Below are 23,632 nucleotides of genomic sequence, written 5' to 3'. Positions count from 1 at the left end.
GTCACCTGTTTCAAAACGCTCCTCCCTCGTGTGACAGAGAAGTGAGAAGCACTTTTCGCTGAGATTACTTCTAGGAAAATAATTCTGCAGCAAAAGGAAATCCCGACACCCTGCCTCGCCTAGTAAATAGTAAGAAAGAAGCATTACAGCCAAAAAACGTAAATGGATCTCTGGATCTATTCTGAAACCAGGCAGAATGGATTTCTCCAGTCAGGTATCACGAAAATCAGCACGTGGCCGCACCAGGGCAAAAAACACCTGTGGAGACACCAGGACAGGGTTATAGTTGCATCAGCCACACGTCATCGCCTGTCTGTGAACCCTCTTGGTGAAACACGTAAACCTAAAGCTAGCATTACTAAAGAGCATTAGAAAATGATGAGACATCCTAGCCCCAATGAGGAACCCAGCATCCAATTTCATAATAATGGTCTTCCACAACCTGATCTAGCTGAAAAACCACAACCACTGCAGCAATAGCTGCCCTCAGTCCATTGTACACAGGGTTCAAAAGGCATTTATATATTTAGTTAGGAGCAACATATCTACTGACAGAAGATCTAGTAAAATTATAAAGATGTTTCTTCTGCAGTTTTGTCAGTGGTCGTTCCTGTTTTATTAAGCCTTATTTTTTAGCTCTTATTTTGTTTGATCTACTTTGTTTTGCAAACGTTTAAGCTACAATGAACAACCCCAGGAAAAAATAAGCAGTTGGGTACAAAGCTTCAGAGTAAATGTCAAACTAACAGGATGCACGTGCTTTAGATGTATGTGTATGTACACTTGTGCGTAAAAGTATCACTTAGCTTCAAGGCTGTATTATATCACATTAGTAGTAAAATAAGATTTACTCAGGCTTTTATGTGCTTCCCTTACATCTTTTATCAAGAACCTACTACAAGTCCGTTGAATGACAGAAGATAGACTGATCGTGGTTCTAGATAATCTATTTTCACTCAAATGTTCCAATGTCTTACACTGGTTTAAAGTGCTAGTGTCTGCTGTTTGAGCCATCCACACAGTGAAAATGAATAGCACAGTTGAAGAGAAAAAAATATTTTTGCTCTCAAATATGAGTAAGTAGGAAGCCACGTGCTTTGAAGAAATAAAACCAGCAGTTCCTTCCCCACTGCACGGTAATGGAAGATGTTGGATAAACAGATATGAGCTGTGCTAGGCATAGGACTGAGGTAAAAAGAGGGGAAATGAAAGTGCACAGCACAAGAGGGTCTTACTGGAAAGATATCAAAGATAACATTACAGTAACAAGATACATAAAGTGCCTCAAACATCTGAATGACACAATCGTATCAGCTTATGGACTCTAGATTCACTTGGTTTACTGCCTGGTTGCCAAAATTAAGAAAATCAGCTGTGGGGGGAACTCATACTGTCAGATTCATATCCTTCCCCTCAAGCTTCCTTGCCAATTCTGATTTCAATTAAATATCAATTTTAAATGTGGATTAAATACTAAATGTACCACTGAGAGCACTCAGTCTCAATGCAGTCAAAAGCAAAAGGTAAATACAGACGTAGGGGCTGGATAAGGAAGGACTAATAAAACCACCAGTTTTTTAGTTTTTTTTTCCCTTTAATTTCTTATGGTTGAAAAACAATTGAGTTTGCCTGTAGATGTTACTAACATTTGTAATTGGGCCAGGGCAGACAAAATTTGTGTGTCAAGACTGCCTCTTCAGAAGTTGCTCATGGGAACATTCTGCTCGACTGAATCAAAAAAACCCATGAAGTCACAGGACCTTCACAGACCATTTGTGCTGAGGTACAAAAGATCTTTAAATTCTGCTTACAGAATTATTTGAAAGTGTACACTAATTTATTTCTCAAATACATCACATTTCTTCATCTTCCACAGGCTTAGAAATCAGGAAATTCCCTGTCAGAACTGGATGACTTGTCTTTTTCTTGCTTCATTCTTCTGAACTATTTCCATAGAAACTTTGGCTTCATACAATGGAATCGGTTCATCCAGCTGAGGCCTGAAATGGAACAGTATGTCAGAAATGTCTGGTGAGCATGCTCAGATCAACAGAAATATTGCAGGACTACTGCTATAGACTTTACTTTCACTATGTAAACTTTGCTCCTTAAACAAAATAAAAGTTTTATAGCTTTGCTTGGATTCACAGAAGAAGGGAAGAGCCCTAAAGCAAACAGGAAACAGAAGTTAATTAAACAATATTCTTTTTACGGGGGGGGGGGGGGGGGGGGGGGGGGGGGGGGAAGGTGGTGGTGAGGCTTTTGCTCAACAGCAATACAGTTATCCTGCATTAAGAGAAAGGATCTGCCATTCCCACCTCATTATAGGAGTCTTCATATCTAGTGAAGCTGTCACTCTTCCCAGAGGAGTATTAGACAGACCTATTGTCTTTTCCAGCCAACACTATTTCTAAAATCAGACACACTGCTGAGCAGCCAGATACATGCTTTTCCTCCACCAAGAAAAAAATATGCAGCCTCTGTTAAATTTTGACATAGAATACGCCATACCAAAATTGCAGGGTTTACCAAATTTTCTTCTGCTTCACCTGCTACGCTACAAACAGAAATAGTCCATAAACTGCTCCATATAAATTATGTCAGGCATCTTTTCCTGAGCATCCCAATATAAATTTGCCGTACAGTGCTGGAAAGAGTTTTCTACTTCTGATGCTGAATTAAAATAAAACAAAAACAAACAAAAAAAATCACATCTCACCTGAAAATGCTACTTGATAATTTCTCCATTATATCTTCTAAGATGGGTATCTAGGAGGACTGTCAAGGTACCTACAGATAATATCTTTCTATAATCATGTTTGCTGGCAAGTATCCTGTATTGATACAAAACCAGCAGGATCAAGGCAAAATGTAAATTAACCTTAATTACAATCTTTAGATCAGATTTATGCACTTGTTATATATAAAAAACCCCCTAATTTCCTGAAATAGGATACAGAAATGAGATACGGAAAATAGAATTTTGAAAAATAAAGCAAAAAGATTCACAAATGCAGCCTGCACTAGTACAACATTAATCAATCAGAATGGCAATTGCATTTTTTTTGGTGCAGAATGAAGATGACAGACTTTGGTACCAGTTAACTATCCCTACTATTCATATAGACATCTGAGGTAAATTCAAATATCAAAATAAATTCTTGGAGCACCACTGTGCATCTGGAAGGGATCTTTGAGTTAATGGCTAACATTCATGACAGTGCAACAGACGAGGCTGTATTTAGTCTTTATATGAAACTCAAAAAAAAAAGTTCCTTCCTTCATTTTAAAAGCAATCTGGTTAATAATTGAAGCTCGAGCCATTTTGAAAAGCAATCACCTTGCAATTTCTTCAGATTATATTAATGCCATATGCTGCAGAATTTCACAAGATATACAGATACAAAAAAAAAAAAAAAGATCGCATATTTTTCCTTTCAACTTTAAAGCCTGTTGTGATAAAATGTGCTGTTGTGGTTAAAGATGCCCCAGCAGATGACAAAAGAAATCTTACTGTTTAGTCAGCTTACTTTTTGTATGTGGATAATTACTCAGTAAGCATTCAAGAAAAACACCAAACTATGAAACGATTCATGGTAACGTGCATCCCATAAATATTTCCTTAGTGTGCCTGACCTTGCCTAATCTACTTTGCAGTTTAGTGGAGGAGGGGAGGGCTTCCTTGCAGTACAGTTAGTCGTTTCACAAATATAATGACTTAATCCTCACCTGCCTCTGCCGTGCTGCTAAACTGCAAAAGTGATTCAGCAGATCTCATAATCTGCAGTGCAGTGCAGTACGGAAGAGGGAGGGTCCTTAAAGCCATAAACGGACAAACCTTCCACTACTTGAAGTGATCCACTGAAAACTGCCATGCTAGTAGAAAGCTCTGAGTCCAGCTGCTTCAGACCAAATGTAGGTAATGCAAATGGAGGTGGCATTCCTCTTCCCATACCCACATCTTCGCCCAATAAATTTTAATATACATTGCAAATAAGAAAAAGGTTATGAAGCCAAAATATTTTAGATTTTGCATTTAAACTGACTGCATTAAGATTTACAAATGACGCATCTACTGCCTAAAAGAAGAACAACAAAAAATTTTCCAAACTGTCATGTGCATAATACAAAAACTTACAGATTCAAATCTTCAATTAATTGGTTCAATCTTGAACCAAAATATCACGTTTTCTTCAGAATGTGTGTTTTCTATTTCAGCACTCCTTTTAATGAAGCATGTAGAGACATATATTTAGAAGGAATGCAGAGACTAGCTTAAAACATGAGCGTATATTATATTTTAGTTGCACTGTATGCTTAGCCTTTAAGCCTGTGGTTACATGACTGAGTAGAATAGAATCTATTAGTTGGTTTCTCAGGTATATTTCCATCCACTCATGTTAGCAGTCGGTATTCAAAATGACCATCAAAAGGATATAGAGGTACTTCCCTTGCTGTACATTGGACAAGTTCCATATCTCATCATTCAGAAAGGAGACTGTGGCTCCTTTAAGAAACAAGGAACGGCTATCTGGAGGATCCAGCTTAAACGAAATGAAGACAAATGATACTTAGTTATATTTTCCTATTTAAAAAAAGGTTAAATAGTTATTTTATATTGATGGTTAAAAAACGAAACCAAACCAAAACCCAGCCCTTACCCATTAGCACACTTACAACATTTACAGCTTTAAATGACACTTTTCTGTCTTCTTAAAAACAGTTTAATACCCTGAGCCAAACAACATAGGTCCTTTAAAATTTGTCAGAATACCAAGCTATTAAAATAACTTACTGTCATCTTAGAGAAGGCAGCCCCAAAATTCTTCCAAAGGAAAATAAAAGTATTTATTATTAATGCTGTATACTTCCCATTTTCTGGATGTGAAAGTTTTCTTAAGTGAAAATTGATGTTATTTAACAGTGGGAAACAACTCGGCCATGACAGAAGCTCGCAGACACATTCATATATATACTGTGGTACAAACTAACTTACTGACACAGTATCTTTACCTGAAGATTTTTTTCTGTTGTTATCCAGTGTCCCCCAACAGCAAGAAGAGTAATGATATCATGCTTGTGAGGCAGCAGCTGTGATTTTGAAGCTGATTCATCTTCAGCATTATATAATTTCACTGGGGAGGGGGGAAGAACAAAGTCATTTGAGCTCAGAAGAAAATTCTGTTCAGAGTGAAATGTCCATCTCTTCCTGCACTGAAAAGCACGTGTCTTGGGATTCTTTACAGTCCTATGTCTTCAGATACAAACGAGTTGGAATACATGCATATCAACACACACAATGAAAGATGGCTGTCTGGAACAGCACTACAATTAAATTATGCTATTTGTCACATAAGAGTATCTGAGAAAGTACAAGATTTAGCAAATTGAATATATATTTCTTTTAACACATTTCAGTGGAGCTCTAAGAAGTTCTTCAATTGTTTCAGCTAAAAATAGTAACTTCAGACTTTTCAACGATCACGATTGTTTTATAAAACACGTTGACAGTATTGGCAATTATGACGTAATTTTTGTGTTAAAATAAGGTAGCATAAACCATGATGTCACAGCTCTAGTCTTTAAACACGTTTTTTTTCTTTTCAGTTTTAAATAGAGGAAAATTTCAGGCAAATTTGGCAGATGACTAACAGTACTAGATACTTCCACTAGAGGGTGATATGAGGAGACCTTAAAGAGATCTTGCTTAAGGAGATCTACTGAGTGAAGACACATACATAAAATTGCATGGGAACAAACAACTAAATATAAATGTTTGAGGTGATGCAGCTTCCACCTATATTGCTTGGAAATAAAAATAATAAAACAACTCCTAATGGTACTCTGAAGACCAGATTTTCATCAGTTACATACCTCCAGCATCTAGAACAATATCCACTCCCAGGCCACCAGTTTCTTCCAAGCAGCTTTCTGCCACATCTATCTTTCCATTGGACACATCGATGACTCGAGCTAGAAAGAGCAGCATATTTGGTCAATTACAGTAAAAACGTAGAGTTTAGATTCCGAGCAGAACAGAACATTTCTAGTTTCTGAAAGTATCATAAGTTTGCAGCTAAGTCAAAAAAACCCTGTCCAATATTTTTTTCATTTTCCAATACAGTGCAAGATCAGCAACAAAACTATGTATTAGCTTAATGCAGCAGTAAAACTCAGAAGTCTGTTTAGGCCAAAGAGGATAAGTATGCTCCTGTAAGAATTAGAAATCCCTCTGTAAGTTCATTCTTTGCTTTTCTTCATTTCCAAAGTCACTTCAAAAGTAGCAAGCTCTGGAGTGAATAACCGTGTTATTGAAGCAAAAGGGAGTGGAGAAAAGATAAGGAGGCACCTTATTTCACATGTCCCAACTTTCAAATTATCTATCAAATAGCCACAGCAGTAATGTTTTGGGAGAGTTCTCCAAGCATAGCTTTCTTCCCTCTCTACATAAAAACTACCATTTTCTGCCAGTCCCTTGCAGAGCCCTTCTCTCACTTCCACAATCACAGTGGGAAACAAAAACCTATTCTCCCTGGTGTGGCGCCCTGTCTCCCAGCGCAAGTCAGAAGTAAACGTGTAAAAACGCAATGAATTCCGTCACGAGGCACTGACCTGACTTTTCTTACGATTCCAGCAAGTCTTAGAATCTTATTACATCCACCTTTTCTTTAAAATAATGCTTAGTAACATCGTTACTTATCTCGAAGAATGGATAAACATTAATATATTACTTCCTGCATAATGTTTTTAACCTCTAAATGACTCTCTGGGTCATTAAATAAATATTTATATGGACATATTTACATTTCCTCTTGAAATATTTCTGAGCTGAAAGTCACTAATACATTTTCTTCTCATATATCTGTGATACCATATTTACAGATGATTATAAACCACAGAATCATGAATAACTAGGGCAGAGAAGTAGCAGGTAAGGCTTTTACAGTTGTTTCATAACTATGATGGAGAACAAACATTTAGAAACTAAACAGGCCAAAGACTTATCAGCAAAATGATAACTGAAGTCATGTTAAATAAATTTGGAGGCACATTTTCAAATCATAGTAGATTAAACTTAAATTTGCAATGTGTACTTACCCACTAAAGGCTGCCGTATACCTTCTTGAATTTAATCACAGGATAGGAAGGAAGGAGAGAAGAAAAATTGCAAGAAACTGGTCGTTAAGAAGAATATTAACAAATACTCAGTTAATGCTTTGGGTTTTGGTCCCCCCACCCTTCCAATCAAATCATAAGATGCATTCAAACTCTTAGGTCAATTATCCAGTTTCTTCACTGAAGTCAAATTATCTGGCTAAAGAGAACACACGTTGTCATAACTTAATAAAAATGTCAAATGAATTTAATAATGATAGTCACATTCCCTGTAAGTTTTTTCTTAATGTGGCAATTTGACAGGGTATAAAGTTTCTGCGAATAGTTTCACTTTTTGAGAATAATGTTGATTTAATAGACTCAAAGCCTGACTATCAAAAAGAAAGGCAATGGTTTAGTCAGTTTGACTGTTTTCTGATTTCTCTTTAGCCAGTTTTGTTACTTAACTCAATACAACAGTTCACACAGTACTCATCAAAATCTGGTTCAATTTCCTTCCTAGCAAAATGCTGTAACAATTTCTCTTCACTGTGGAAAAGGCTGAGCAACAAGTGATAATATAATTTTCTATAATCCGTTGTCATTTATGCAAAATTTCTCACAAAACATTTGTAAATTAGTTCCGTTTCTTCTTCTTTGACTTGCACAACTTAAGTAACATTATTCTGACTGGCAAAAAGGCTTCAGTTTCTCTCTTCTTTCACTGGTGGTGAGAAGTAGAAACATCAGTATTTCCACAACTTGCTACCAGGGTTCACTCTCATCCAGTAAATTCAGATACAGAGTTTAAAAACTGTCACACAAAAGATCCGCTACTTGCTTTATTGAACATGCTCAAGAGAGCTATGAAATCACTGATGAGTTCTTACCAGAAACGTATCCACTGAAAACTCAATATTAGTTAAAAAAAATAATTAAAAATCTATCAACAAACCAAACAAAAATGAAAACCTAGGGAACAGAAGAAATATATGTGTGTGTATATATTTTTTTCTTCTGTATTCTAACAGAAACTCATCACCTTATTTATGTAGGATTCTGTCTCTAGTCTAAAACATAGGCATTAAAATTTCAAAATTTGTTACAATTGCCTCCTTCATACTGCTATTATATTTCCCTCAGAGATCACTGAAGACATGCAAAGACCCCATCCTGTTGATCTAAATATGAATCCATAAACATTAACAAGAACTTCTATGTCAGGCACTGGAACTGTATTTATTAAAAAAAAAACAACAAAAAAACCAAAACAAAAACCAACGAAACAACAGAATAAACCAACCAAACAAAAAAAACCCCAAAACACAAAAACAGTGCCTTTTTGCTTTCACGCTCAAAGTCGTTCTCTTTTTAATTCTGTACCAAGCTTGTATCTGTTTATTTGAAGTAAAGTTGCAATTAAATTTTTCCCCCTAATGTTTATGTTCCACAAACATTTGCAAAACTGCTAAACTAAACTCCTATCGTTGTAAAACAAGCACATACACGAGCAATGTAAGAGTGGTGTTTCACTGCAAGAGATGGTTATTTCAGTCATTTTACGAAGCAGCCGGTTATGCTATACACTGATAGCAGAAACTGCTGCTCATTGACGACTGATAAACTCTTGCTAAAAACTAAACAAAAAACCCCCATTAAACAAGCAGAAAACAAACTGAAAAAGCCTCCACCCACAGCCAGTTTAGCTAGCTCCGCTTGGGTAACAAAACATTTATTTTATATTAACATTCATATCACTTAAACACACCAACAAAAAGTAAATATGCCAAGCAACCCAAAGTGATATTCATATGTGCTACAAGGACTACGATAATATTAATTGCAAAGTCCTTTCTTGGCTAATCAAGTTTTCACATCATTAGCAAAATATACCTATAAAATATTACAAAGCAAGGTTTTAGGTCTGTTGTATTTACTCTTTCATCCATCCACAGCTGGTATAACAAACCTCTACATATCAACAGCATTCACAAAAATGCTTTAAGTTCTAATGTCTGTAATGTCTACTATTACAGTAAAAAAGACTTCTGAAATAAGAAAAGGAAAAAAATAGCTTTTTTGTGAAGTTGCAAAAAAATAGGGGTAATATAAAAAAATCTAGAGAATTAAGTCTGCCAGGTCTTGGAAGAAATGATTACATTTCCACCACAAAACTTTGCGGTTCCCTGTTGAAGATCGTTAAGGTCAGAAAGCAAAACTGTCTTTCTCCCTGCTCTTGTGTAATAACCTCTGCACAGCGCTCCACTTCCTGCTGCATTATCAGCACTCCAAAGCCACTACTGGAAGAGCTAAATGCTTGCTTGGTAGGCTGGAAGTGAATCACTCCCCAACACTGCAGATGTGTGTGAACGTGCAGCCCCAGAATGCACATGCACACTGTGTTGTCTCTGTGCTTCCACTGCCAGTTCTGTTCTCGGGAGCCAGAAAGGAATTAAAATTGACAAGAACTCTGTTCTCTCTGTGTCCAAAGAGCAGCTCTCTGGCTTATTTCATCCCTCTGCTAGCTTACTATTCTTGAGCCAGCAGGGAGAACACAAGGACAATACTATGTGCACCTGCATATCAGCAATGCCTGATTTTAGTGAGTCACTAAGAACGAGAGAGGAGATTTGAAAACTGCTCTAATTCTCCATTTGGAAAGCCCAGATTGCTAACAATATTACTATGCAAAACAGCAAAGGAGAAAGGAGTCAGAGTCAGGGACAGTTAACCTTGGCATTATCTTTTTAATCAGATCTCATCTTAACCCATATATATTTTGATTGATGGGACTGCAATATATATAACTGACTACACAATGCTCTCCACACAAAGTTATTCTTACAAGAGACACAGCTGCTCTTATACTTCTTTGAATGACAACAAAAATCATACACTGAAAAAAAAAAGTTGGTGATTCTCCTGGGGCAGACTTCGCATTTTGAGGAGGAAGTTATCAGACACTAGTTTTAACCTTTTGTTCACTGTAGAGGAAAGTTCATGGACTGCAATCAAACTGGACTTTGCAATGCCATTTTAAAACTGTCTGAATAAAGAAATCTACTTTCCTTCACTCTACAGCACTGAAATAAGAAAAAGTTAACAGGAAAGATGTTAGTAGCTTTTACATAAGAGTCTTTTTCCGTGGTCCAAATAGCACTGTTATTTTGAGGGGAAAAAAACCCAAAAACTTTAGTATTGAAGAAAAGAAATCGAAGAAGTCATAGATGAATCCAAGTATTACATCTATTGTAAAGCTCATTTGGAAAATAGGAAAATGCAGAGCCTTTAAGCATGCAGCTACAGTTATGACCGTACTTGAAACTGAGCTGCCAAACAGCCTGATAAAATACGATTAGAAGTAATTTGAATCTGATGAATACTGTATCTCTAGTATATCATTACAACTGAACTCTGGCTCAGGTACCTAGATTACACACTGCGATACCAGTGATTTAATAATGCTCTCTTCTTGTTCGCAAGCAACAATGTTATAAAATGAAAAGGCTTCTTGAGTAGTTAGGCCAAAAGCCAGCACTCGAGCACTATTGTGTAAGATGGAAAGTGCTGAGATACAGTCATTACAATTTAAATGAAGAATAAAAAGGTCAGTAAATACACGTAAACCGAAATTAAACACCTATGGAATACAGAGTAAATTTTGAAACTATTTAATTAGACCATCTATAAATTTGTATTTCAGTTTTCAGCTACTGAAATAAGTCTACAGACTCAAAAGAAAAAAAATTAAAATATTTTGAGACATTCTTTAGTGTAAACTTTAGCACTGAAGAATATAACTTACCCACAGGAAGTCTAAGCCTCTCCAGGTACTGCTTGTCTTCAAGACTGTACGCAGTAGAGATTACTTTAGCTCCTCTGTGTTGTGCTAACTGAATAGCTATTGTACCGAACGGCTGCAGAAGAAAAAAGGTAGATGAGTTTATTTACAGCAACAATTTGATGCAGTTGAGTATTCTGAGAGTATTCAGAAATGAACTTACTCCTTCAATAAAACACATCTGAAGCAAAAATCTGAATATTCACAGATCTGCTTTTTTTCCAAGTGAGGACAAAAAAGTCCTTTCATTGACTGGGAAGCTCTGAACAAACTTTCAAGACTTAACTAGTTCTCCTCTTCAACAAAATAGCTCAGATTCTACTTTAAGTAACACAAGTACCATACCTGCAATTGCAACTTGCAGCTTTGGGCTTGCTTGCTTGTTGAAGAAAGAAGCACTACCAAGAAAAAGCCCCAGCCACATTTACATTAATGAATCTTGGCTGAGGCAAGCTCCACGTCTTCATTAGCAATAAAGATTGCAGTAATGCAAATGAAATTATTTATATCTAAGAGAAGTTAAAAAGCAGTGGTGGAAAAGGAATAAAAAAAAATAATTAAAAAAAAAAAAATCAAGGCACTTTCCTCCAGTTATACCTGAGGGCTTCGAGTAAAACTATGTCAATGTGCAACACCAGAAAAGAACTACCTCTCTTCACTACCCACGCAACATGTAAAGGACTCTATTCTTGGCTCAGTGTCCTATGTGGGAGGGCCTTTCCTATTAATCCATTATGTTAACGGCACTGCCAGGAGTAAAATACAAGGCTTGATAAGTTTAGTATGTTGTAAGAAATCCAATTGTTTTGGTGATAAGACAGATACTTATGGCAGAGATAATCTTCCTGTTGTGAAATTGTTAGTACTGCACAGTTGTTACCTACACTTCCTCCATCCATTACAAGGACAGTTTTTCCAGGAGAGACGTGGGAAAGGTAGTGTAAAGCTGTGTATGCTCGGACACCATCACGAACAGTCCCGGCTGCTTCAACCCAACAAACTTTTTCTGGTTTACGAACTAAGTATGGGGAAAAAACAAACAAAGAAACCAGATGGGAAAAAAACCAAACAGCAAGTCCCTGACATTTCACTCAGGATTCTTTTTTAGACTTCATCAATTTCTAAAACATGAAAGAAAATTATACAAGTCAAATCATCTACAGCTATAATTACGATGTACTTCACAAAGGCAATATTCCTATGTTGTGGCTCATGGTAGTGCTAGGTTAGCAACATGGACTCAAAGTGGAAAAGGCAATTGTTATTCCGAGAATAATCACTTCGCTTCTGCAGCACTTTTGTGGGCAAGTTCAAATACAAATATAATACTTAAACAGGAAAAAAGAAAAAAAAAAAAAAAAAAAAGACACACTTCCTACCATAACCTCTTGACAGAAATGATCTGAGGAGATCTTTTCTCCTTTTCACAAAGATAATTCCGACACAGAGACCATACAATGCAAGTTCCAACCCATGAGTTCCTAATTCTTTTTTTTCCTCTATAGGTTAGAATCTTCTACTTCATAATCCATTGGTATAAATATAGCTTGTGGAGGATATAACACATTTTAAGAGAGATAAAGGTGAAGATAACATTATTTATCATCTCTGTTCTCTGCTGTCTCTATCTACAAGACGCTTAAAGAGTTTTCCCATTCTATCCACATGCTTAAAAGCCTGGGGAGGTAACATTAATGAAGTACTCTCTTAACTAGAAATCGCAAGTTCAAACGCTGTTTTTAATGTCAGCAATTTACATGATTTAGCAGAGACCTCATTACTAAGATAGAAAATCATAGCCCAGCTGAGTCTAGCATAGAACTGAACTAAGTAAGCACAATCCTCTTGAGGCACACTAGGAAAAGAAAAAGACTGGAAAAGTTTGGTCTGTCCCTTCCTATATAGCATCGGAATTGACAGTTTAGCCTGAATCAGTGAAACTGTAAAACAACACACGCAATGCGACCATCTGGGCTCATTTATCAGCGTGCTGGAAAAGAATTCCAGAGACCATCATCAGCATCATCACTTTGTGTGCCAGTTCATACTATTTAGCACAAAGCAAGCTACTGAAGGTAATATACAGTCAGAAATATTTTCTGCCTACAGTTACTGTAAATAGCAACAAGGCAGCACAGACCTCTAGATTTCATTTTGCTTGATTTGTACTTTTAAGTGTTAGAAAGAATAAACCTTACTTTTTCATCTCCATGAGGCTATGGCTTATTTTGCAAAAAAACTGTCATAGCTAGTTAGGAAGATTTCATCTTCAAACAAGTCAACATAAATAATACTTGTTTACCTGTCACATTTAAAAAAAACACACAGAGGATATTTTACAATATTTTATACAATAAAGTAGGATTTTGCTTTGGTATAAACAAATTTAAAGGAGTCACCTCATAACTACACATGTTGAATTCATGGACAGTCACAGAAACCCAATACAAACTAATTTGACCAAAAGAATAGCTCGCTTAAAGTAATATAACAAACTTGGGAGAAGCACAGAGATTCCCAAATATAGTATTCTACACATTAAAGCACTCTATGCCCAGAAAGGGGAGACTGGAAACTCACAATAATTGAAAAGAATGTTTCAATACTAGGTCTTCCCCAATCCTCATTCCCTGAAAATTCCTCTCTCCATCTTCTAGTCTGCTAATTTTATCCCATCTTTTAGTCTGGTCACAAATGAATTCCTGGATTGAGTTAAAGTGAGGAAGAAAGCAAATTTCTCCTCATTTAATTATGTGACAGATGAGGTGAGGAAAAAGTACAAAGACAATGAAGCAACAAAAAGGGAAGTCAGAAGGGGAAAAAAAAGGAAAAGAAAAAAAAAGAATCAGCTTGTGTGGTTTAGGCAAAACATTAACCCATTAAACAATAACGGCAAAGAAAAAGCCCTTCAGAGTATACAGTATTCAAAGTTCTACGAACAGATGGAGTAGACAGTCTGTTGCTATACAGAGCAAGTTTGCCCAGAGGTCCATGTTAATTAGCTCCCTATTAGAAAAGCTAAACTGAAGTCTAAAGATACAGTAAATGTAAATATTAGCAAAATATATGAGCTACGTACCCAAATAATGCTCATGAACTAGAACAACTTCACAAAGACCAGACTCCTCGGAATCCAGGGGCAAAATTCCTGAAAAAAAAATTGAACATAGACCTTTAATTTCAAACAAGTGGATGTTATAACCAAAACGAGCTCCTAATGAAATTGCTAGTCCCCCTTGGTCTGTGGTTCAGTTGCCCTCTTGTCAGTTTTATGACAGGTAAAGAAAACTTGGCAAGGTAACAGCCTGTAATCTCTATGGGCGCAAGTTCCAAAGGTGCTCCAAACAGCATTTTGGGGTTGGGGAGAAAAAGAACGGGGACACTACTGAGTGCTTTTTGCTACTGGCACACTTCATTTTTATCAGGTCATGTCTGAACTCATTTCACACTGCTCTCGTTCTGATGAGCGCTCCTGTTTCTACTCTGGGCCATGGCTAACAAAGAAGAAAATCAAGCTCTCGTATTGTATACATGTACAGATCTCTCAAGGGTTTATCTATGGAATAATGCTAATGAAAAGTCTAAAGTAGCTATCTACAGCAGCTATTGTGCAATTAGGAAATAATGCAAGAAGGGCAAGAATCTCAGAACAGAACACACTTACAACATCACTATCAACTCTATCTTATTTTCATAACTTAGTCATCCTCTAATGCTTCAGTTTAACATACAAAATATAAACATATATGAAAGAACGTCCCTACAAAATAACTCTTCTATCCTAAAGCATCATTCGGATTTTGATGATTAACGCAGTATTATGTTTCAAATGTTAAGAAACATATCCTTGTAGTAAACTAAAGTAGCCTCAGCACCTAGATCAGTTTGCCTTCTAACATATCTTACTATAGAAAAAGAAAAACACAGAATGAATAATACATGAAGACATTCCTTTTCTTGACAGACGCAAAAGTTCAGGAACAAGTCACATTATCTCCTAACACTCGAGACAGCCTCCAAGGAGTCATTATACTTTGCCATCAACTCACATTGATTTCAGGGTCTCTAAAACCATTCACAAAAACATGATCCTTATACTGAGGGAAAGACATATGGCATCTTAAAGAACCGTGCCCCTTAGTACACCTCATAATGCTTACAAAAGCTCCAACATGAAGTATAGACCTTTATTTTATGTATGCTATACACATCAAGCATTTGACACAAGTACAAAATTAGATTTTTCACCTTACTCGTCAAAAATACTTCACGTGGCATAGGGCTTTTGTGCATTGATTATTCATCTCTTCAGTTACAGGGCATATGGAAGAACTGACATGCAAACTGGCTAACCACCAGTAAATCTAAGTAGGTACATTTATATTTAGGTTCATGCCTCCAAGTATTTGTGGCCAATTTAACTCCCAGAATATTTCCCTGCACTTATTTTAATGAGGAACATGGCACGATTGATTGCTAAAAGATTCTGAGAGCAACAAACAAAACTGACTGTAACTCTGAAAGGAAGTCAAGAATCTATCTCAAACCAAAAGATTTTTGGCTGGTCTGAGGTTCTACTACTGTATTTTTCTTAACCGAACAAATGATTATGTGTAAGAGAATACGTTATATAGACAAAGAAATCTCCTCTGTGAAATTAAAGAAGGATCAGAAAAATTTTAAAAGCGAGAAACAATTCTTGATATGATTTTAGGAACAGATTAATGATTTAACACACCAAGTACTTCCAGTGAGCACAGTGCTATTCTTACATGCAAAAAAGTAGATTCATAAATAAGGTCTCTATTACCATATTACTACTGTTAAACTCAGTAAGGACGGAAGTACGGGCTTTTTTTGTAAAATTCAAGTAGAAATATTTTTCTGACAATTGTATATTTTGAGACAGTTTGATGTTATTAAACACAGAGGTAACCAAACCATTTGGCAATAGCTCATTTTCTTTTAAATCTGCTCATTCATTAACTATGTATAAACTCACAGCAACAGTAACTGGGAAGCATGTTTGTTAGGAAAGATTTAGCAAAACATAAATATTTCGCTTCCATCATTTGTCTTTATAGCATCTGTATTGGATGCATAAGGTTGAACAGCTGTTTGAAAGGGAATGCTATAAGATTTCAGTATTTAAAGAAGTGGGGTTTCTGTCTTTTAGGGACAAAAATATTTAATGCTGTTTTATCTTCCTATTTCCATATGTGTAATTCTGACTTTTCTGTGCACACAAGCATTCAGTACTCAAGAATAAAAAACTCAGACAACAGAAGTCTCAGACAAAATTAAGCCACTTCTTACATGACCCAAGTACAGATTCCATTCCCTTAATGTCAGGTTTACTCTGAAGTAGCTCAGCTGAATCAAACTACTTATTCTATATTTGAATTAACAAGAATGGAATGAAGTCATAATTCACAAAAAAATACCCAACCCTCCCACAGCCATTTAGAACATCACTTAGACCTCTCAGGTCCATATTTTCAGAGGTTTTTTTTTCGCTAACTACTTACTGAAACTGTTATTCCTTCAGCTACAACAGAAGGTGATTGAAACACAAATACTATTTTAAAATATTCAACAGATGCAGCATATGTCAGTAAGATATTTAGCCAAAAGAGCAATACTGTTCACAATAATGATACGATTCATAGTTTAAAGTCAATTCATATGCAAGACCAGAAAATGCCTGGCCATAATTGTTCTACTTTATGAAACAAAGCAAAGCCATTCCACAGAATGGAATATTAATTCCCAACTGAAAGGATTACACCTTCTGTGGTGAATAAATAATAATAATCATACATCTTACTTCATTAGATTTAAGCTAGTGATATGAAAGGTCTGCCAAAGTTTTACCAGCAAAAGAAAAGCCCCAAACATTTTCTGTGTGATTTTTGACCTGTAGGTCTGATTTAAACAAACAAAAAAAAGTACACTGACTACCACTTGCCTTTCTGATGGGCTTCTCCGATAAGAATGTCATAACAGGATCACAAAGCATGGACTCCCTGTGGTTAAGGTAGGGAGGAAACAAGTCCACTTTGAAGAACACTAACGTTCAGTAAAAATGAATATTCTGGAAAAATGAGCAGCTTGAATCAGTGTTTCTTTTTAAATGTGGCCTTGTATTTAGCAAAACACCTGAGTACATGTATTGCTTTTGGTAACTGAGAAAATCCAGCAGAACTGGTGTGAACCTACTTTCATGTTTAAGTTAGGACCACTCCTGATTTCTTTACTCGAAGAGGAGTTGACTTGACTTAGAAGAAACTGAACAGTCTTCAGTATGCTTGAAGAAGAGATTCATCACTAGCAGTTAAAAGTATATTTTTATATCATCCTCAAGAAGACAGGAAATATAAGCCTAGGCTTTGTATCATCCACAGAAATCAAAAGATACATATTAATTAATAAAGATGGTGTTATAGATACAAATAATTGTGTATGTATTCAGGCAATAGATACGTGTTGCCTTTAGAACACTCACCTCACACGGCTAATTGGACTGAGGTCTGTATTCTTAGAGATTCGCTGAATGCTGTAGGACTATGACAGATTACATTAGGTGGGGACCTGAACTTCCAGACTTATAATGAAAAAACTTCCCTAAGAGAACACTTTTAGAATAGAATTCTCATTTATAAGAGTTTATTCATGCAACACTAGTTGAATCTTTGAAAAATGTCTAAGTGTAGACTTAGCACCGATTATAACCTCAGCCATTCATTATAAAAATATTATTAATTGTATTAGTTGATAAGGCACACAAGCATTAACTTACCCACCACTTCATCATCTGGCTGAAAAAAGGTTACCTTTCTTCCAACTCACGAATATATGAAAAGGAGGAGAGAAGGTATGAAGATAAATGTTTATAGCTGAAATTAAGTATGCATTTGAAAGCACTTTCTATCACTAGCTCACAAAACTAAAAACATACCCTGCTAGTGAAAATTTTTTTTCTATTAAATATGCACGTACCAAACCCAAATGTTTAATTCACTAAACTTTGGCACCCCATTCACAAACAGTTACATGCAAGTACACACACGTATAAGTGTTTGAAAGACCTAGGCTTTAAACTACACATCAAACGTGGATATGTCAGTGAAACACTGCTGAAATATTATTTTGTCTTCACTATTCCAACAAAGGATTTTTACAAATAAATTAAAGGCAGCTATAGCATGTGCAGGTAATACCTTCAGATCTTGGTATATTTGATTTAGAAAGCTGATGTGCAATTTTTATTTTTTTTAAAACTCTGAAGAGATATGCAGGAATTACAGTTCAGTTCTTTTTTTTACTTTCATTTCAGTATCATTACTGACTTAGGGGAAGCCTCATTAAGAAAGCAAACAGTTCCTACTATTGAAGGCATACCATACAAACAGTACTTATTTGTTCTGGATTACCAGACCTTAATTCTAGCTCCACACCTCACAAGACAATTATACTAACTTACCTTCCAATACAACTCCAGAAATTTCTCGACCAACAGGTAGAAGCTCCTTTTCCAGTTTAATTTCTGACAGAAGCTAAATGAAAATAATGGTTACAACATTCTTACCAAGCCTTAAAATTTGCGTATTTATTATAATCTTACAGTGTTTGATATTCACAGTAAGAAAGTTGGGCCATTACCAAAATGTTATCTGGGGGAAAAAAGTACACACATTCCTCATTTAATATTAAAACCTTTGCACTGATTTCCTGTATTTAAATTTAGAAGCATATTAAAAAAAAAATAAAAACAGAGTTATGAACAGGCAAGCCAAACTGTGACTTAAAGTCAGTATGCAGAGGATGATAAAAAGGATTTACTGTAAGAGAACTCACAAATGACAATTGATCTTTCTCCACATATTAAGAACCAAATTACAGGTGCTTTTTATTTAAAGAGATATGCAAGAATACCACATCAATCCTGCGCCCTCTTTCTCAGCAGTAAAGCTGTATCCTCAGACGGCATAAATGGAATTGTGCCAATTACCAGCTAAGGCCCTGGCTTAGATCTTCAACGGAAACTGTAAACATCTCTAGCTTTCATAAAAAATATAAGCAAATACCTTTGTATCTATCCAGCTCAGTGCACAGGCTCTAACTTGTACCTTCACATCATTGTCTCTTGTAGGAGGAAGGTTTTCCTAGGACAAATTTACAGACGTTATATTACACAATGCAACGTGAATGTGCTACTAGGATCCTCTCAAGCTCTTGAAATAGAGTCTTTCTTTTAGATTGTTTTGTAGTCAGAACAAGAAATTATTTTTCAATGAAAAGGGAGCTGATATCACAATGGATTTACACCATTTTGCATACGTGTATATTACTGTAACAAACTGACCACTAGACCTTACTAAACCTTAACAGACACTGACATTATTTTTCTCTTGGGTTGTGTTTTTTTGGTGTTGTTTTTTTTTCTTTTTTTTTTAATGCAAGTTAAATATCACACCCTTATCTGAAACAATTTTTGTATGTAATTACCCCCATAGTGTCTGTCTAACAAACAGAACGGAGCAGCTCTTTAATATTAAAAATATATTGCGAGAGTGATGGAGAATTTTAACACAGTTTTGACATGAATGTCTGACATACTGTGCCGAAAAACTTGCTGAGTAGTCCAGATGGTGTCAAAGAGGCAGCACTGGTCAGAGTTGGTGTTAAGTTCCACAAATAATGGCTAATTGTTCTGCTAATGAAGCCTCCCCTTACTATTTCAACTTTTGGATTTGGGATTGATATCGGAAATGATTTTAAGTAGTTAAGTACAGCTACTTTGAAGTATTTAATTAGACAAGTTGAATTCTGGACTGTTGACGAGCTACCTCAGGTACTGGAGGCAAAATCTGGTATTTCCATGTTATACGCAGTCTGCAGTGTTGATGCCCGTTAGAACTGGAAGTGAAACACTTACCATGAGAGCGCTTTGTTTCTACTTCTGAAGTTAAGTTATATTTGTAAGTGTTTAAGCTTTGTTTTTTTTTTTAATCTCTTCCCAAGAAACAGCTGTTGCTTTTCTCCTAGGTTTAGCAACATGAACAGTAACCTCTGTTCAAGGAATATTGAGCTGAACTTTTTCTCACCCCAGCTGAGTTAAACACATGCTGTTCCTTTAAAACTGCAAGGCATTTTGCCAGTGAAACTGACCTCCTGCTCCTCAAACAAACCAAAGTGGGTTCTCACTCCTTGTTCCACAAAACAGAAAAGCCATTAAGCTGTTGAACTATAGGAATACTGCATCTCTGGTTTTAAAAAAAAAGAAAATAAAAAGTCAGAATCGAAGGGACCTATGTAATTTATATAAATTTAAGATTATATTGTCTTTTGGAACTATCCTTTTGGTATGCATAGCTCAATGAACCCAAGTACTGCTAGGATGTACATAATAGAATTGCTTTTCTTTATAAAGGAATACAATTCTTAAGAACAAGAGGAGACGATGAATTGTTTGTGCTGTTAACTGGTTCCTGCCTTTGTAATTTAAATATGTCATTATTAGGAACTGACCAAGCACCATATAAGGAAGGTTTGCTATGGAAATTCTTCATCCAAGCTACCGACTTTTCATTACCCACTTTCTGTTCTATTAAGGTCTCCTCATCCAACTAGCTTTTCTTTTCCACACTTTTTTCAGTATTTATTTCTATTTATGATGATGATTCCATAGCACCGGTCATTACAGAGACACCTGCAGAATCATTCCCTAAGACTGTACTAGAGTTGTCTGGCTCACCTGTTGCCAGCACCTACATATTCCTATCCCCTCTTTTGTGTCGGAGCTAGCAATCATGGAGCCATCACAACAATGTGAACTAACTTGTAAGAAATTACTTGTTTTCACCTAGCTGATCCAGCTCATCTTACAGCTGCATGACTCCTGAAACCATTATAAGGAAGGGAACAAACATGTGCTGCTGAAAGGTGAACAGACCTTTTCAGCAAAAGCACAATTTCACAATCAGTTTAAGTAGATCTAAGACTGCTCCATGAATATGCACCTTGGTAGTATCAAAATCACCCATCTCATTGCATCTTTCTCTTCAGGCAGTTTGTTAGATGTGCTCCATTACTGGGATTTTGCATCTACTCAAGCAAGATTCTCACCAGTACTATATTGTTTCATTTTGATATATGGCTCGTAGGTATATTTAGGTGTCTATATTACACGGGTATACATAGGTATGTATAGTAATTTATTCTGTACCTATAAGAGATTTAAGAACACAGGTTCACATCCTCAAAACCACATAAGCATTTTTCTACTGTTCAGAAACTCACTGCAACAGTATACACTCACTGACATCCTATTTTAGCCTTATGCCACAAGCTCATGTGTACACAAGTCTCCAATTAATGTTTCCATCAAACTGACAAAGACTCTAGCACAATAGTTTCAGCTAAATTTGACAGAAAAATTGTTGACTTCTTGTTGTTCCATTAGGTCATAGGAAAATAGGTAGCTAGACAAAGGAAACTTATCAGTGCCTCTGAGAAAAAGGCTGCACTGTCATCTCAATCCTCACTAAGAGCAAAGAACTCACAAGCGGAAAGAAAATAACAGTAGGAACACTGCAAACATGATAAATTTTTCAAGCTATAATTCTACTTTTTCAGTGTCCAGAAAATCCAACCAGGAGATGTGAATCCATATGAAGCCAGGGTTCATGTGTTATGCCTGCAAAACTTGTTTTTAAAACATGGACACCAAAACTGCACAGAGAAGTCTAGCACTGGTCTTGCCAAGTGCTGTGTGATGATGGTGAAATACACCTCCCCTACGTTCATTTACTTGCTTGTGTGTGCAAGGATTACACCAGAGTTTTTTTAAGCCTACAGAAGGGTTAGGTTTTCAATTCCCACGTGGCGTTCAGCCTCACTTTTTTCTTCTACCAAATTATTTAATAGTGCTATTATGATCGGAACTCACTCTTTCCTGGAAGACAAATGTCATTTCCTCTCCAGGTGATTTCTGCTGACAATACAAGGCCTTCATAGTGATCTGAAAAAAAAGACACAGCAACCCAACTGTAATACATGCAGTATCTATAGAGCAAACAAGTAACTAAAGCTGTACATTACTTTATAAGCAGAACAGCGATTGTTTGCAAGCAACACCGGGCCTATGAGTCCTTCCAATGTAAGTTCTAAAGCGGATCAACAGATGAGGCAAGATAAAGTGTTTCCTGCAACAGCTTACATGCATACTGTTGATAATACAGCAAATCCTTGGGACTGAGGATGTACAGCAAGAGGCAATGAATGATACACAGGATTTACCGATTTGTTGTCCAGTGCAGTAGATGGATTGTTTGCCACCCAGGCCGGAAGGGACAGAATTTGACTACCTCAGCCAAAGGGCGATATAACCGGTGCAGGAATACGAGGAACCTTGCTTGTGACTTCACTGAAAAATCACAACTTGGGGTTTTGTTCTCCTGTCACAACTTGGCATATGTTGTCTTCAACAAAAAAGAGCCTTTTAGAGAGAAAGAAAAAATAAAAAGAGAGAGGTCTCTTCAAGTTACAGGAAAAAGAAAAGCACAGAGCAGAGAAGCAGAAAACCATTATATTGCTTCTGTCAGCCAGCATGAACACCCCAGAGCACGCCCGAGGTTGAAGGGACCACCCTGAGGCACCTGGCCGTTCATAAACGCAGAGCAGCGCGGCAGCTGGAGCCCGCCACAACCCCGGCCAGCCTTGCGGGGCACCCCGGGCTCGGCGGTGCTGGGCCGCCTCGCCGGGCTCTCGGCACACGTTCCCGAGGGCAGTCACCCACTTCCCTTAGTGCCGTCAGCCACGCCGCTGCGGTTATTCCGGTGCTTTGCCACACCGGAGAGCAGCTCGGGGCAGAGGGGGGAAGGCACCGCTGCCCTCACCAGCGCCCGTCTCCGCGCCGTGTCACCCGCGGCGCCGCAACAGCCCCTCAGCGCCCGCCGCGGAGGAAACCGTCGCGGAGACGACGCCAAACGGAGGGAGGCTCCAAACCCACCCCGGGCACCCAGAGGGAAGAGCCGCCGGGAAGCGCCGCCACCCCGCGCCCGGCAGTTGCCATGACAAACCGTTACTTCCGCCGCTGCTCCCACCTCGGCGCCCTTCCGCCGAGCGCGGGCACCGCCCCCCGCTGCCCAGAGACGCCCCACGGCAGCTCGTGATTGGCCACAGCGGCCGCCACTCGCCGGTAAGAGCAGAGGCGGGATTGGCTAGGGCGCCTGTCGCTCACTTCGAGGAGGCGGGAGGAGGAGAGGCGGGAGGGAGACTACGCGGCCCCGCTCAGTGGGCTTACAGCGTCCGTGACCTCCCGGGTGCGGGGCCGGCGGCCTCGACACGGGTGTGGGGGTGCGAGGGAAGGGAGAGACACCGCCTGGAATTACCCTTGTGCAAAGTAAAGGGGCCGCCCGCCCCCACTGGCGGCGAGGAGGCAGCCTGGCCGCCCCTTCCCTCCCCCCGGCTGCGCCCTGACCCCCTCGGCGCAAGAGCGGGCCCGGCCGAGCCCGGATTGGCTGGAGGAGGCAGGGTCCCTGCGGCCTTCGCGGCCTCTGATTGGCGGCGCTCGCCTGCCCGTCGCGCAGGGGGCGGGGCGGAGGGGAGGCCGCGGCCGCGCGTCAGTACGGCGGCTGTGAGGGCGAGGGCTAGCGCGAGCCAGGGCTCCACCCCCCTTCCCCCCCCCCCCCC

General features: G+C 38.0%; 1 protein-coding gene across 8 annotated transcripts; it reads right to left on the bottom strand.

The window, feature by feature from the left end:
• Nucleotides 1–852: 852 nt before the first annotated feature.
• Nucleotides 853–23,409, bottom strand: CRYZL1 (crystallin zeta like 1). 8 transcript variants are annotated; one of them, XM_063346283.1, is made up of 15 exons: nucleotides 22,950–23,203; nucleotides 22,238–22,436; nucleotides 21,888–21,959; nucleotides 19,024–19,101; nucleotides 18,420–18,492; nucleotides 17,736–17,780; nucleotides 14,016–14,084; nucleotides 11,821–11,954; nucleotides 10,901–11,012; nucleotides 7,099–7,122; nucleotides 5,875–5,973; nucleotides 5,014–5,135; nucleotides 4,439–4,544; nucleotides 2,720–2,769; nucleotides 853–2,000 (listed from the first exon to the last, which is right to left on the bottom strand). In XM_063346283.1, exons 3-14 carry the CDS (start codon nucleotides 21,951–21,953, stop codon nucleotides 2,729–2,731), a joined length of 969 nt encoding a protein of 322 aa, XP_063202353.1. In that variant the 5' UTR covers nucleotides 21,954–21,959; nucleotides 22,238–22,436; nucleotides 22,950–23,203; the 3' UTR covers nucleotides 853–2,000; nucleotides 2,720–2,728. The 8 variants fall into 8 exon arrangements, with proteins under 8 accessions (XP_063202353.1, XP_063202343.1, XP_063202317.1 ...); XM_063346273.1 differs by having other exon boundaries at nucleotides 854–2,000; nucleotides 2,720–2,765; nucleotides 7,099–7,119; nucleotides 22,950–23,205; XM_063346247.1 differs by lacking the exon at nucleotides 22,950–23,203 and adding an exon at nucleotides 23,332–23,409 and having other exon boundaries at nucleotides 855–2,000; nucleotides 2,720–2,765.
• Nucleotides 23,410–23,632: the final 223 nt, after the last annotated feature.

This window comes from Chroicocephalus ridibundus, chromosome 1, assembly GCF_963924245.1.
Source record: "Chroicocephalus ridibundus chromosome 1, bChrRid1.1, whole genome shotgun sequence".
Lineage (NCBI taxonomy): Eukaryota > Metazoa > Chordata > Aves > Charadriiformes > Laridae > Chroicocephalus > Chroicocephalus ridibundus.
This window is presented reverse-complemented; position numbering and strand designations above follow the sequence as displayed.

Bases quoted from the DNA above. Each gene is read 5' to 3' on its own strand.
- CRYZL1 (XM_063346247.1), bottom strand. From the start codon at position 21,953: ATGAAGGCCTTGTATTGTCAGCAGAAATCACCTGGAGAGGAAATGACA. The intron at 14,085-17,735 runs GTAAGTTAATGC...TTTTTTTTTCAG, and splicing joins GCCAGATGATGAAGTGGTGG to GAATTTTGCCCCTGGATTCC. The intron at 5,136-5,874 runs GTATGTAACTGA...CCCCCTCCCCAG, and splicing joins TATTGTTCTAGATGCTGGAG to TGAAATTATATAATGCTGAA.